The following is a 16,684-nucleotide window of genomic DNA, read 5'->3' on the forward strand; positions in this document are numbered from 1 at the left end:
GATGGATTACTGAGGTTATCAGGCACAACCTACATACTACCAGAGCAGGCAGCATTGCAGACTGCTGTTCTTACTAGGGCAGCACCTAGTAAGACCTATGTAACCACCCTAGATTTCTCTTTCCTAACCTTTATTTGTAATACTCCCAGTTCCTGCAGCACCAAATTTGTTCAGGAAAAAAGACTTCTGCTGGACTTTGCTAGCAACCACAGAGCAAGATGAAGTCTGATTAAAATTCATTTCACCTAATGTAAAAAGAAAAAAACATCTGAGAAAACTTTAAGACATAGTATAAAACCCCTTAAAATGCTCACTTACCTTGCCAATAGCACACAGTCCACATTTTTTATCTTTCCCAATATCAAAGCATCCGATGGCTGCAAATAAACAAGCAAATAAGAATGAGTAACAGCCTGACAATCACATTAGAAACCTTAACTGCTGCTTAAAAATAAGAAGGATAGTTATGGAAGCAAATACTGGTTACCACTGTAGTCTCACATTTCCTTCAGCTCAGCTCTGTGACAGGGCAGATTAGTAAAACAGTCTGGAACAGAAAAATCAAATTTGACACCAGGTTTATCACAGTTTTTCTGTGTTCATACTAACATTTATATTGCAACTCCCTACTTTAGGATTTGGAATGGTAATACTTTCAAATACTTTGAAATAGCATTTCAAACAGTGCTACACAAATGTGAAAAAAGCAGCATGTACATGTTGCCCTTACGTTGGTTAGCATGTCTCACTCTCTCCTGCATACTTTGATTGCTTTTTGCTAAAAAGGTGCTATTCCCTTCTAGAAGACCCCTCCCAAAATCTGTCCCTTTCTGTTAACACTCCCCATTCTGTTCTGTCCTCTTTCTACCATGGCCCCCTAACTCAGACTAGGGGTGTGAGGAGGAGTTCTAGACTCTTCCAACCCACCCTTCATTCTCCCCTAGCTTCCTGATAAACTCCCTCTTCCCTTCTGCTAGGAGTCCTGCTTTTGGGAACAGAACTGCGAGATGACAGAGAACTTCTGGTACACTAGTGGCAGAAGCAATGTTGTATTTGGTCAGCCCAGGGACGAGGAGAGAGCATGTGCTCTCCTCTCACCGCTGCACAATGAGAACATGCATTCCTCCTGATGACCAGCCAGCCAGGAAGCTAGAGCATTTTGTTTGTAGCTGCCCAGTTCAGACATGTGCCCTGCCTTGGAGATGGTCATATTGACCACGAATGTCAGACCCCAAGTCATCAACCACTACTACAACAAATTAACTGCCCTGTGGGCTGCGTTCTGCTCCTGGGCTATATGCATCAGGGATCTGAAATACACAATGCTTCTAGCTTCCCTTTTTGTTAAAAAAATTAAGGCCACTGTTTAATTAGATGCTACATTGCATTTGTGCTGAGCAGCAGTGCAGCTGGGTATGCTGCTTCTCCTGCCCAGTTGAGGTCTGGATGCATTCCACTCATACTGCTGCATAGAAGAAACTGTAGAGTAAGCTGGAAGCCACTCTGCGCCAATCTCTCCTTCCACGCCCTGGGATTTAAAGGTGAAATAGCTATTAACCAAATTATTATTTATTTACTGATCACAAGTTTGCAAGTATCTGGAAGGACTCCCATACTTGCATTTAGAAATGTTCTGTTGTCTACTGCTTAATATAATTTTATTTGTATTTTAACGCTAGCTGCAAGATTACAGCATTTAGTTTTACAGCTGTTAATTCTATCACTCTTGAAAGTTTGCAGAGATCTAGAATGAAGTAATATGTGAGCCCTCCCAGCTGCATTTTAGGGATATTAATTTCTAATAAAACCAGCACTTTCTACTCCCTATTGTACAGCTCTTTTTTTGCCATTTTTAATGTGAATTCTCTTCTCTGCTGGTTTTTGCTGGGTTAGAATTAATTTTCTTCACAGTAGCTAGTATGGGTCTATGTTTTAGATTTGTGCTGGTAACTGTTGATAACACAGGGATGTTTTCATTATTGCTGAGCAGCACTTACACAGAGTCAAGGCCTTCTCTGCTTCTCACACCACCCCACAAGAATTCAGGAGGAAACACAGCCAGGACAGCTGACTCCGACTGACCAAAGTGATGTTCCAGACCTTATGACCAAAAAGAAGGAAGGGGAGCAATGTTTGGGGTTATGGCATTAGCCCTGCTTTCCTGGAGATGGCTGAAGACCTGCCTGCCCATGGGAAGCCGCAAATTAATTCCTTGTTTCACTTTGCTTGTGTGTGCAGCTTTTGCTTTACCTATTAAACTGTCTTCATCTCACAACCTGCAAGTTTTCTCACTTTTACCCTTCTGATTCTCCACCTCATCCCATCGGGAGGAAGTGAGTGAGGAGTTGTGTGGGGCTTGGTTGCCAGCTAGGGTTAAACCATGACATCATCATAGCACCGTAAGTTACTCAATCACCTAGGTTTAAATTCTGTCAGACACAGATTTACCACTGTTAAAAGTCTCCATTTAATTTTAACCTACTGACATAAAAACATTTAATCTATTTAGCTTAATTCACATGTATTCTCCTGAACCAGATATAGCTTTGAAAGCAAAATTTCACACAGGGTGAAAGCCTTCCTGTCTAGCTGCCAAGGCATTTTGATGTTGCAACATTCCATAACAATGAAGGTTCACAATAATTAGCATTTGCAGTTTTGCTTTTTTGAGGTTTAGTTTGGTTTGTTTAGATGGCACACATTTGCTGTGTGAAGTAGTAAGCACGCAACTTAGCTCACAGCAGGATACAAAAATAGTCTTAAAAACCAAAGAGGACTTCAGACAAAATTCCTTGTCTCCTATCAAAATGAAAAGATTATTAAGTTGAAAATTGGATCCTTCACTTTGCAAGTGACAGATGCAAGTGTATTGCAAGTGATAGATTCAAGTTTATATCAATTTCCAAAAGATTTGGGGTAGAAAGGTGCAATTTAACTGCTATTTGATATTCGTCCGCACCACAGAACTCCACTGAATTCTGGTGTATGTTGCTGACACTGCAAGAACGCAACAGTTTTGAAAGCCAATAGGCTTCAAAATCCAGTTGCAGCAGCCAGGGTTTCCTTTCCTACCTGCTGCCCCTCTATAGTCACTTCAAAAAGCTTCAGGGTGGCCATGTAACAAGACCAGTTGTCATCTTTACACAGATTTCCACAGAATGTATTCAAGGCATCTTACAACTGCCTGAATACCTTTCTCGCAAATGATTGCTAAAATCATGGCAGAGGAAAAAAAAAAAAGGTTTGGAATGAAGAATGCTATGCTAAATGACAAACTGTTTAAGAAAAGAATTTGCAGATACTGCATCATAGGCCATTAAAAGAGAGGAAATAAGGATAAATCAGTGTGTGTAAAGTTACAAGGAAGTGAAAGACACAGAAATTTCAGACTGTGTTAACCATGTAATACAGCTAGCGTGTACTTCCGTTCCATGCTCCTTCTCCCACAAGTCCTTTCCAGTGCTGTACCTCTCTACTATTATCTCAGCATTTTATCAGTTGAAATGCTGATAAAATAATAAAAAATTCCAATGGAACAATCCCAGTTTAAAGCTCTAATACAGTATTTTTAAAGCAGGATTCAAAAAAAGGCCCAATAAAAAGTTCTTGAACATTAATAATTCATACACATAATTAACTACTTCCCCCTTCCACCAAATCCAAAGATATTTATTACTCAGTATTGCAAAATAGAAAAGGAAGCAAAGAATCCTGGGCAGTTAACCATAAATTATGAAAGTAACAAACAACTGAGATAGATCTCTTTTGTCTGCAACATAAATATGCAGAAAGTATTGTTCATGTGGTGCTTACAAAATTCATTTTTTCCTTGGTCTTACTTCAGAAGCAAGCTGGAACAGAAAACAGAATGAACAAGCAAACTAAAAATCTACAGAAATCTTGAGATGGAACAGCATCGCACAGGTTTCCCAAAACTTCATTTAACCTATGATTTAGTTTAAGAACCAAACGACATACATCACTTTGGGGAGGCAGAAGAGGAGCTTAAATGTTATGTCACATGGTCTGATTTTCCTGATGCAAGCATACAAAGCTCATTTGCAAGGTGGGCAACCCTTGCTCCGCCCTGCTTCGTTTGCCCAATATATCTGTGAACAACAAGGGGGGCGGAGGGGCAGCTAAAATAATTTCCTAGAACAGGAAGATATTTTGCTGATTTGAGGAAAGGTGATTCAGAACCAAGTTCTGTCATCCAGGAAGTAAAACAATCTAACTGAAAGCACATTCTGAACAAAGTTTTACCAGTAGCTTCAAAATTCAGTGCTGAAGATAAATGTTGTTGCAACCTATTTTTTATCCTATAAGAGAACAATATTTTCCATATCTGGAAATGGAACGCCATAAGGATTTATGGTATCTTCCATAGAACACCAAATCTTTGATGCAATCAAAATGGTGGAAGCTGACACACGAGAAACAGCAGAACAAAGATAGTAGCTGAGTTACTTCCTAAATGAAAATTAAAACCCCTTCCATACTGACCAAAGGTGCAGAACTGAAGAAACTTCTTTCACTCCCCTGAGCAGGAGCCATCCTACAGGTACTTCTACTCTTCTGAGTAATACTGTAGACCAGCTACTGCACTACAGAACTTAGGCCACCCAAATCCTATTGCATCTCAGCACTGCGACAGAACAGCCCTCTAAATGCTGTGCTGCCACTGCGCCCTTAACTCTGGTCTGAACAGAACTGTGGTGAGGGAGAAGTGTGTTTCATCCTTCCTGGATATGAAGGCTTCAGTTAATACTGGCTACAACCACGCTATTTTTGGTTTCTGAGCCATCTCCAGATACAGCCGTGCTGATACCACCCATGACTCTCAAAAAACAGCATGCAATGGCAACTGGTTTGCTTTAGCCAGTGGACTGTATTTCAGTCCAACACTGGCTACCATTTGGAAAACAGGGTACAGAAAAGAGAGGAGGCAAGTTCCTTTCATTCTCTTCCAGTTTATTAAAAAATTTTGAAGGATGGTAGAAAAGTGTGTTTTTCTGATTATGACTTCTCCTCCCTTAATCTTTATCTCCTTCCCCTTCTTGAATGGTGTGTACACAAACTCTGCTTACTGTTTACACTCTTACTTCTCCCTTAAACCATTTTGAATGGAGGCACGGATTCAGATTTTAAATCGCACGCCACAGCACTGAGTTTCTGACAAGCTTCTACCCATGAAAGGGCGCTTGCTGCCACAGGCCAGATGTATGTATACTAGCTTAAAATGGTAGATTTAATAAGATACAATTTTGATGGCAATTATAAAGCACCCTGACCTCCCTGGTCCTACGACATTACAGATATCTGAGATCCAGTTATTCCATGAACTTCCTGTGTCAACTGGAACCTCTCTCCTCCTTGATTTCCTGCCTATAAAACTCTCTCTCATCCTTTGTCTTAACTGTTTCTACTTCTAAAAGTGCTTTGGAGTGGGAATTGTCCTTCACAACACACTCAGCGCTGTGTATACAGCAACACCCATAACCTCCACTCCCTTCTGCTGAAGAAAAGGGCTGAAAAAATGTGGAGTTACATCAAGAATACCTGTACTACAGCAACAGTTTCAGAGCTTCATTTTCAAATCAGTTTCAGATTATGTGGTTAGAAGCATGACTGTAAGGAGAGCATTGGTATGTAAAGCATAATTCAGTGGTTACAGGAAAAATGGTGGCACATACAGCTCAAAGGACGTTTTTCTGCAATTCAGGAAGGTCCCTGGAGCAATCTGGCATATACTACAGGTCACAAGCAGCACAAATTTGAAAGAGGAGGTTTATCTCTCGACTGCAAATTCAGGACTCAGTTTGTAAATGCATCCAGTCGACAGATGAGAAGGGGCAAAGTCTCCTTTGCACATCATCTTTTTAACACCTTGTTTCTACAAACTAAGCAGCACACAATACACAGCAAGTAAAACGAAAGTCTTGTGCTAGTACCTCTTTTAGGCATTCATTTAACAGTCTGAAAATTAAAAGCATACAAACATCTTTAAAAACAAGTCTCAGTAGTAAAAAAAGAGAAAGGTTATACAGACCTTGCCATAAGGAGTATCAACATATTTTTCTGTTCTTCCTTCTAAGATATCCGGATCATCCAGCCCGGTTCCACCAATGATTCCGATCTTACACAGAAAAGTACTTTATTAGTCTTCTTGAGATTATACTCCATTTAACAGCATGTGGGAAAAACGAACTAGGCAACTACAAAATGTATTTTCTGCTTGAGATGGGGTTAGACTACAGATAAACAAAACATAATATGCACAACACATTTCCCAGAAAAGAAATTTCACAGAATCCTAGAATGGTCAAGGTTGGAAGCAACTTCTGGAGATCATCTAGTCCAACTCCCTGCTAAAGCAGGTTCACCTAGAGCAGGTTGTACAGCGTCCAGGTGGGTTTTCAGATTCTCCAGAGAAGGAGACTGTACAACCTCTCTGAGCAGCCTGTTACAGTACTCTGTCACCGTCAAAGTAAAGAAATTCTTCCTCATATTCAGATGGAACTCCCTGGGTTTCAGTTTGTACTCGTTGCCCCTTGTCCTGTCATTGGTCATCACTGAAAAGAGCCTGGCCCTGTCTGCTGGATACGCACCCTTAAGATATTTGCTGTCATTGATAAGATCCCCTCTCAGCCTTCTCTTCTCCAGGCTAAACAGGCCCAGCTCTCTCAGCCTGTCCTCATAAGGGAGCGATAAACCTGCCCCTCATCATGTTCGCAGCCCTTCACTGGACCCTCTCCAGTAGCTCCCTGTCCCTCCTGAACTGGGTAGCCCAGCACTGGGCACAGCACTCCAGATGGGGCCTCACCAGGGCAGGGTAGAGGGGCAGGATCACCTCCCTCGACCTGCTGGCCATGCTGCTCCCAATGCCCCCGGGATCCCACTGGCCTCCATGGACACACAGGCACACTGCTGGCCCATGGGCACCTCGCTGTCACCAGGACTCCCAGGTCCTGCTCTGCAGAGCTATCTTAATTTCAAATGACTGATTTTAAACAACTGTAAGCTGCCAATTTCTTGTACTATGATTCTCCTCTTTAGAGATACCAAATTAAAAAAAAGCTATGGAAAATACACAAAGATGTACCAATTCATCATTTATTTCCAATACAAAACTGAAGGGTTTTATTTGGGAATGCCTGTAATGAAGTATCTGCATAAAATATATTAAAACAAAGGCTTCCTGTTTACATGGGGAAAGCCCTACACATAACTGCTATATGGAATACCAGGCACATAGTATCATACATTCAAAATAATGAAAAGCTAACCTTCTCCCAAAACATTAGAAGTTTTTTTTGTTGACTTGCCAAGATCTAAGAACTTCCCTGTTTCTGTAATAGTCTCTGTACAGCTTCTGAAAAGCTCAACAACATCTTCACAAGTGAAATAAAAAGAATTTACTGACAATTTCACCTGCTGTAAGCACTGCTGGGTTTCTTCAGGCATTTAAAATTAGGTCACCTGGTATGTAAGAAAGTGTAAGCGACTATTCAAACTTTGCAGCTGGGTCACTAATTATCTCCTGTGTAGATGCACTGGTGTCAGGTTTTATTCAACTTACAACCTTTCCCTAAGTAGAAACTTAAGAGACTCTCATTCCTCCTACTTTTTTAATGAAGTCTTTTCAAGTATTTTTCCCAAATTTTTATGAAACTGACTAACAGTTTCAAAGCATATTGGAAAGAGAAAAAAAGCAGGCAAAGCTAAGGGCCACTTAAATAGAATATATTTTATATCCTTAGAAAATCAGAATAAAAGTCTTGTGTTTTGACACAACTTGTAGTGTAGTTACTTGATGTGACTTAAAAATACCACGTCATGCCCTAGTAATCACAGATTTCTTGTTCTGGCTCATAGCTCATCTGTTCCTGTTCTTTTGCAAAAAAGGGAAAAGAAAAAAAGGTAATTTGAAACATATATTGTCACTGAGACTAAGCTCACCTGTGGTTTCATACTTGAGCTAAAGAAAAATGCATCTGAATATTCTTGTTTCTAGTTCATCATTGGAAAGTATCTTGGTTTTGTCTTTGCAGGGATTATTCTGTTTTCAACAAGTCAAGTTTTCTCTTGAGTTCAGAACACTTCTACCTCTTTGGACAGAATGGTTGATGTCAGGTCCTTCACAACCTTCACAACAAGTAATGAGGGAGAGAAAATGTTCTTTTTTTTTTTTTCTTTTTTTTTGCATCCAACGTAGTTTGTCTCAGTTTTTAAGTTGAAGAATTCTTATCATGGCTAAAAAAATTGGAACTATTCTGGCATGACTTACTACTGCATGGTTCCACCACTATTATTATTTTTATAGAAAATAACTCAATGTGAATTTCAATGTAAAACACCCCCTTTCCACAACACACACCCAACTGTCTCTTAGTCTTTTTTCTTAACTTTCACATTCATAGACACCTCATTTGTTTAACCACTATATTAGTTGGCTCATCACGCATTTCGTTTTAACAAGCTGAGGCTCTGTGGCCTTCATTACACACCAAATACTTGTATGAGAAAGCTTTCCACAGCAGATGGTGTAAACACAAATACCCTAAAAGTAGTTTTATCGGATCTCCTATTTCCTTTTGCTACCCCCCTGTGGAGCACGAGTAGTAGTGCAAAGCAAAATACCAGTAGAAATCCACGAACTCCAAACCTGACTAGAACTTAAGCATTTGGGAAGACCTAGATCATTTCTGCAGTAGTACTGATGGGTCTGTTCCCATGTTATTCATGTTGCTTATTTATCACAAACGTTCAGATTGTTAGATCACTCATATAAAACCTGAAAACTATACGTTTTAGGATGAGTAATTTTCTGCCTTAAGAACTACCTAAGGGGTGTGCAACGCAAGCAATCATAAAATTCAAAATCAAGACCACCCTTAATATTGCTCATGTGTGCATTCACTAAACACAGAAGACCACTACATTAACAAAAGCCAAGATCAAAATGGTGCCTTTTTTTTTTATCCAAGAAAAAAATTGTTACTTAAGTAACTGAACTAGTTTTAGTTTGATACAATGCTTGTTTTATTAGTGCCCCATAATTTAAGATTGAGAATATTCAAAACCAGAATGCTTATGTGCCTGAACTTTAACTCTGGCAAAATGAAATTTCTTGGGACTGAAGAAAACAGTGCAGTGCTGGAGATACCAGCTACACCTACATGACATAAATGTTATTTTGGAACTGCTTTAAGGTCCTTATGAACACACAAGATCCAGCATTTCCTGCACCAGGAAGCAGCACACCTGATGTGTGGCAGCACAGAGCTCGGTCTGTTCACAGCAGCATAGGCCCGGTGAGGTGGCTTCCCCATGTGCTCTTGGGCTCCCTACTCCTGCTGCAGCAGTGGCATCAATACTTAATTGTGCTGCACGGTTCAGCTCCACAGCAGCCTTTACACCACCAGCCATGCTGTCAGAAATGGCAGCAGTGCAACGAGCTGGCAAAATATTCACTGCTCCCAGGTGGAGAGCCCACAGCACGGAAGAAGAGCTAGACTACCCTGAATTTGCTTATGCCTTCTCCCTCCTTGCAAAAGACCTCAGGAGCAGTTTGTCACCCTTCAAGCCACCTCAGGCAACAGTAGCCAGAAAAACACTGGGCTCACTATAATTCACAGGAGAGCTACTACGGTGGAACGAACGTTAGGCCAGCAGATTTGTTGAAGCAGTGCTTCTCCAACCATGTAACGCTAGCTTGGAGCTAGCAGCTCCAACTGTAAAATGAATGTTAGCTCTTCGCAGGAAAATAGTTTTTCCTCTAACATACACAATCTCCAGGAATATCAGCTGTGTCTGGGGCTGGAGACCCCAAAACCTGATTCTATATTAAATTCTGCTTTACGGACCTCCTAGGATTATCAAATTGATCAATTACCAGAAGGAATGCAGCTGTCCTAGGCTCCTCGAGGAGATACCCTGCCAAAGGATCTGAGGTCTGTTTCCACGTAGCAGTCCAGGCACTGAAAGCCAGTAATAGCAGACTGGAGCTGACTCGGAGATAAAAAGTCTCACCTGACCTCAAAGGCAGAGACAGTCACATCTAGGAGTGACCTCAAGAATGGAAAGGTGCAATACTGTATGCTCCATTCCAGACTTTTCATCCTACAAAGGGATGTGATGGACATAACCTGTGAAAATTAACAGAGGCTGTACCTAAGGTTATCTGGAATTAAATCTAAAGTAAAATGGCATTGCACTCGGAATGAAACATGAGATATTTCACTATGGTACAGTCAATCTCAAACACTGGGATGAAGAGCAACAAAAGTAAAACCTAAGAAATAGTATCACATCAGTAACTAAAAAATCAAAAGCATTTCTCTGTGGGAGCCCAAGTAATGATCACACTTAAGTGTACACCTTTCTTAAACGGCTGGTTGGTGAAATTCTGCAAATAGGTTCCAGCAGAAGACACAGAAGTGTCAGTGCAGTAACAGTACACACTTGCCCATCTGATGGTCTTACACACTAGTACACGTTCATTGGTGTCACCACCAGCCATGAGTCTTTGTGACAACTACCTCTGAGAAGAGAGGAATATGGAGGTACTATTTTGGGGATAATGAGAAGAGGAAGAGGTTGGCATTAAAAAGACTTTTCACTTACACAGAGGTAACAGCAACCTGCACACAATTTACAGTGCAAAGAATAAACCTGCTGTCTCTGTGAAATCAAGGCCGCTTATAGCCAATTCCTGCACACCAAGACGACCGGGAAAGTTACTTTACCTCAGAAAACTAATTCGTATGTTGGTCGAAACACAATTCCTGCGTTCCACCGCAACTGGCCCGCCCACCCCTGACGCGGGCCGTCACCCTCCGGTCCCAGGGCTGACGCATCGGGGACGGGCCGGTCCCAGGCCAGACCCGTGTGCTGGCGCGGCGGTACAGGCGCCCTGCGACGGTGACAAACGTGCCTCACTCCCTCTCACGGACAAGCCCGACCGGCCGCAGCCGGCTCTGACACTCCGAGAAGCGGAGACCCCCGACTCCCATGAAGGAAAAAAAAAACCCCAAATAAACCACCTGCGGCAGCGCCGTGGCGCTGAGGGCGGGGAGCGGCGTGCGGAGGCTGCGCGGCCCGCAGCCGAGGGGCCTGGAGGCGGCGAGGCGGAGTTGCCGGGGGCGGGGGGGGTGTCACTTGGCCCGGCGCCGTGCGCCCGGGGCCCGCTCCTGGCGAGCGGGGCGGGAGGGAGGCGGGCAGGGAGCGGAGCGCGGCGGAGGACGCGGCGGCCGAGAAGCGGCGCCTCCGCCCACGCGCTCGGAAGCCCCCGGAGGGCAGCGGCGTGGCCCCGCGCCCTCCCGCTCCCGCTCCGCAGGCCCGCGGCCGGCCCGGCAGGGGGCAGGCGGGGAGGGGTTGAGGGCGGCGGTGGGTGCCGCCTCTTTCCCAAGCCACGGCGACGCTGCCCCTCGCTTACCTTCACGGCCGCGGCGGCGGCGGCCATGTTGGCGGCAAGGGCGGGGGGGTGGCCGCCGGGGCCGCGCGCCGCGTGTGGCCCGGCCCGGCCCCGCCCCGCCCCGCGCGGGCAGGCCCCTCCCCCCGGCGCTGCAGGGCCGCGGGCCGGCGGGGGCGCCGGAGCCTCGCTAGGGGGCGGGGCCGCCCGCGCTGAGGGGAAGCGGCGCCCGGGCGCGCGCCCGCGCCGACGGGGCCGTGACCCCGGAGCCCTCGAGCCGAAGGGAGCCCGCGGGGGGCCGGCGGGTCTGTCCCCGCGGCGCGGGTGGGAGAGGGCGCCCCCGGGCTCCGCACCCCGCGGCTGGGGACGAGTCTTCCGGGTGTGGGCCCGACGCTGGCGGTGTCGCCTGACGCTAGTCGCACAGCCGGAGTTCTTCGCGAAGCGGTTAGGAGCATGCGGTGCAGAACGGTTCCTTGGGGTAAAATCTGGATTTTGTGTCACAGCATAGGACATAACTGCTCCTTCCACTCCTCCACCTCCCCCGCTTACACCACCCCACCCCCCCCCCCACCCCCACCCCCGGATACATCCTCTCCAGAAGCAGATACTGCTATCCCATTATTTCTGGGTATTTCTATTGATATGCTGTTCCTACACTTCACCAACAGCCCCATCAGAACATCTCCAGCGTGCTTTTGAAACGTCACTACCGACTGGTCCATAAGCCCTGAAGTGTTATTACATCCTTGAAATGTATCCTCAGTGAAGGTTTTAATACTTTTTTAAAAGCTTTCTTCTTGGAAATGCTTTTATTAAGTCAATGAGTGCTGCTGTGTTTAAATACCTCTTGAAGTCACAGCCAAGGTAACCCATCGTGCTTTTTTTTTAATTTTTCTGATCTGCATATCTAGATGCAACTCTCAGGAGTATTCATTAGCTGCATGTAAAGAAAGCAACACTGCAGCTGTTGATACCTAGATACTCTTGTAAATTATGCTGCAGTTCCAGAAAACAGTATTCCACAAATCTCGTGGTATAATAGAAATAATTTGTCTACTTCAGTGTGTAAGCATGTGTTAAAAATGCTAAACATTGGCTTGGTCTTTCTGAAAACTAACTTTCGGATGGTCCATATTTTGGCTGGACCACCAACCATACTGCTGGACACACCGTGGTTTATTTGACTTCCTCCTCAAATTCTGAATTTGTCAACAGAGGGTAGAACTGAACAGCACTACAAAGTCCCAGATGCACCCTGTAAAACAGTGGCATGATGCAAAAAGTGCTGATTAGTTCTGGATTCACAGAAATGGCAAAATGAAACCAAAATTCAGCTCTAACCTGAATATAAAATCCTATCTATTTCTATAAATAAAATTCCTAATTTTATAGTATTTGTGGAAGAGGTTTGTTTTCTATTAAACCCAGATTAATTTATAGGTTTAATGTGGTTTAAATTAAGGGTAGTCTTTTTAATACCCAAAAATTATTCTGAGAATGAACTGGAGCATGTTTTGGGGGAAAAAAAAAATGGGGAGTTTATTTTCTTTCTGAAGTATGCCTATATAGAAAGTACATATATTTAGCTGTCCAAGCTAAATATTGCTTGAAGTGATATGAAAAGGTAAACACTGTATCATTACATATGACTAATTACAAGTTTCCTCTTTGTGGTGTTTTTCTTGTTGCCACAAGTCCATACACTTAAGCAGGACATTGGTCTTACCATAACATGATCTTACATTTTGGAAACATTAATAGTTTTGATATATTTATATGTTCTATTACCATAGATAGATACAAATATAAAATGTAGATCTTTCAAAAATAACCAGTAACTTGTTAGTTGGAAGTACTTATTTTTAGAAGCATTTGTTGTAGATTTCCTTTAAAACAACTTTATCTATCAGAGAGACCTCAGCCATCCAGACATGTCATTCTCATGTGCCACTCCGTGCTACCTGTCTATTAAAAAATGTCACATATCCGATAGTAAATGCAGACTCAGATTCATCACTGAACATATGTCCTGTATTTTATCACAGCTGAGAAATCTGCTGAAATTGGCGAGGTGAATTGCCTCATTTGTATACCAGAAAAAGGATATTCCTGATAACTTAAGGCAGTAGCAGCTAGTGCTGAATGTGTGTTTCAGCTGGAATTGCTCTCTGTGCAGCTTTAAACATTTTATCCTCTTGTCTTCCGTGCATGTTGGAGATCTTCATACACAGCTGGGATGTTTGTCATAGAGGCTGAAGGCTTCTTGCTGCAGTTTAAAATGTGAGACTATACTGATGAGAGATAGACTTCAGAAAATCATAGATTAATAAAGGGAGAAAAAGCTGAAGTTATATGTTAACTTCTTCAGTGGGGTGCAGTATAACCATAGTACCTTATTAACACTTCACTTGTGCTTTCACTGCACAGAATCTTTTAGTGAACAATTTTTGGTAATTCCTTCTGTTTAATTTCTACTACAATTTTTCTCCACTAAACCGCTTAAAAAAGCTGTGTCAGTTGTGTTGCAGTATTCATCTTTTACCACAACTATGTGCTATCCATTTACTTTTCTGGTTCTGTTTTTTTTGCTTGGTTTTGAATATGAGAGCTCACGTTGTTTACATAGTGTGAAAATATTAACTATTTGAGTTCTCAGGGGTCATAAGTTAAGAGTCTGTTCTTACTCCCATTTAAAACTTGTCCTAGCTGGTCCTGCTCAGGCTGTTCCCATGAGAATCTGATACTGTAGCTGTCCAGAGAGGTACCAGCTTTCCAACGTCATGCTTATGGGCCCTCTGTGTACATATTTTGAGGGAGTATTAACTCTGTATAAAGCTCTCTGTATATCCAGGGTAAATCTACACACAGAACAAGCAGAAAAGCCTGGTCATGGTGAATTGTTAATGCTCTAGACACTTCGAGACATTGAGCTGGAAGCTCAGAAGTTTCATTAGATAGGGTTTCCAAAGATGTTGAGTCTGAGACACTGTTTTGGCACAGGGGGTGAACAGCTTATACTCAGAATCAGAAAAAGAAGGTGAAAAACCGTATTCTTGCAAACAAACTAAGTTCCTTTGCAAATTTAATACCATGCTAATTTCAATATAGCAGTTAACTAGTATGGAAAACCTGTATCAATATGAAATTTTGCACTTCTTCAAGTGAGCTCACTGTTTATCAACAGCTAGTTAATTCCCATTACTTAACAGCAGCTTATAACCTAGATTGACCTATACATGCATTTAAGCCTTCAAAAGCATTTCACTGTTCAATAGCAGGTAAGAAATAATACTTTGTGAAACAGACTTTTAAAAATGTAGATAATATGCTTTTGGTAACTCAGTTTTGAATAGCTTAAAATCAAAATCCTCTTATAGGACTGAGAGACAGGATCCAGTTCAGTGACTGTTCATCAGTAAAACATGATCTGGAAATCTTTAATACAGCATTTATCATTGTAAGTAGTCAGCTTTCTACAGCAGCCATTTGAAATTTAAAGCAAGTAATCAAACACCACCAGAGCAAAACCACCACCATAATACTCAGGAAAACATCATGAACATGGATGTTCAGGATGAACATACCCTATAAAAAGACATGGTTACTGGATTACTAGAGAGACTGCAATTTCAGTTCACAATTCCATTTATGACATTACAGAAAACCTTGAAATAGCTTTCTGTTTTCCTTGTGTTCTCTTTGTACTTGTATATTCTAAATGATGAAATGTAAGTACATTTATCTCAATAAAAATGAGTAATTTAGTGGAGTTTCATTTCACTTTTTCAAAAATAAAATAAATGCACAATGATTTGGAGTCTCTCTGCTTTGATTTCTCACTATTTTAGGTGTCTGTGTCTCATGGGCAGTGTGTCCTTACCTTAAGTTAGAATAATGTGTAAGAACTAAGTCTTATTTACACCTTACATCATTCAAAAAATACAAAAGAACTTTTAGATGAAAATAAGTAATTTATATACCAGACTAACACCCTTCAAACTTAAATGTAAAGTGTCATTTTTTATGCCTTGAGAGAATCTTGGTGAAAGTCCACATGTAGCCAACGCCCGAAAACCCTGTCCTTCTTAGAAGTACTGATGGGAAAGTCTGACAATTTAAGGTCTCTGCAACTATCTTAACAGTTTTGGCCTACGCCTGAAATCTTGGCTAAATGAACTAAAATGTTCTTGTTTGTGTAAGAAGCACTTTAATTATACAAATAGTATATTTTTAGTTAAATATAGAAAACAGACTATGTATAAGAAGATAATTCTTCACAGTGCAAACTGAGTTTGGGAGAAGAGGGTCTAATGTGGGCAGATAATTAGGACATAGTGGCCCTTGAGTTTTAATCCCTCTTCTGACATGAAATACTTCTGTGCATTTAAGTAATTTAAACTCTGTCCCTCCTGTGAAGTCATAATCATAGTGATAATCAACCTTAACTATGTTAAAGGGGTGTTCAAATTAGCTAGAGTGTATTTGTGAAAATGCTTTGAAGATGAAAAGCACTGTATCAAGGTAAAAGGTGTTAATTTTTTGTATTGCAACAAAAGTTGCCGTACAGAAATAACAGTACTGTGTACACATAGCTGAATTGCTTTTGCTAATGTTACTTCAGAGAAACAACATTGGCATTGAAGAGGGGAAAATAAAGGCTCAGTCAAGTTTACCTTCTGCATTCATTCATGCAGATCTCAGTGTTGAGTTCCCATTACGCTGTACTACTTGTAGACTTTATTGTTTCTGTCCTACAAATTCACAAAATTTATTTCAATAGTGATGGAATATTGCACATGTTAAAAGAAGAGCATCTGTGTCCTTTATCGGCCAACACTTGATCCAAAGAGGAAGCCCATTTTTACTGCGTGTGCTTACTATGAAATTAGCTTTCTTTTGTACATTCCATGTAATTTTCATGTTTTCTCCTGTATACTGGAAAAAAATTGTTGGATTCTGTTCCCAAAGTAATAATTTAAGATTTCAACTTACTGAAAATAAAAATTAATGTCTGTGTTTGTGATAGGACAAATTATTTTTAGCATAAATAAACTTCAAGGCTACTGTATGGAAGCATTTAATTGTCACATTCAGGAATATTTGAAAACCTAGATTTCGAGCTGTTCATTACAATCCTCTACCTAGAGTTTATTGTTTCTACAGCTCTCTTGTGGAGCAGAAAGTCCTGTGAACTCTCAAAAGCATGCCAGCAAAAGGCTAACTGGGGAAGTTCAAGCAACTTCTACCAATAGCTGAAGTGAAGATGGCTGT

At 41.8% G+C, this 16,684-nt stretch overlaps 1 protein-coding gene across 2 annotated transcripts in view; it reads right to left on the reverse strand.

The window, feature by feature from the left end:
- Positions 1 to 11,515, reverse strand: part of LOC121081027 (methylthioadenosine phosphorylase) — a 32,257-nt gene extending 20,742 nt beyond the window's left edge. Inside the window, exons 1-3 of one of the 2 annotated variants that reach the window (XM_040579635.1) lie at positions 11,438 to 11,515; positions 6,050 to 6,136; positions 319 to 377 (exon numbers count right to left, since the gene is read on the reverse strand). In XM_040579635.1, the coding sequence (XP_040435569.1) occupies positions 319 to 377; positions 6,050 to 6,136; positions 11,438 to 11,464 (173 nt within the window). In that variant the 5' untranslated portion in view covers positions 11,465 to 11,515. Of the gene's footprint in view, positions 1 to 318; positions 378 to 6,049; positions 6,137 to 7,959; positions 8,141 to 11,437 lie in introns of those variants that run through there. The other variant, XM_040579636.1, reaches the window with a different exon arrangement.
- Positions 11,516 to 16,684: the final 5,169 nt, after the last annotated feature.

This window comes from Falco naumanni, chromosome Z (assembly GCF_017639655.2).
Source record: "Falco naumanni isolate bFalNau1 chromosome Z, bFalNau1.pat, whole genome shotgun sequence".
Classification (NCBI taxonomy): Eukaryota; Metazoa; Chordata; class Aves; order Falconiformes; family Falconidae; genus Falco; species Falco naumanni.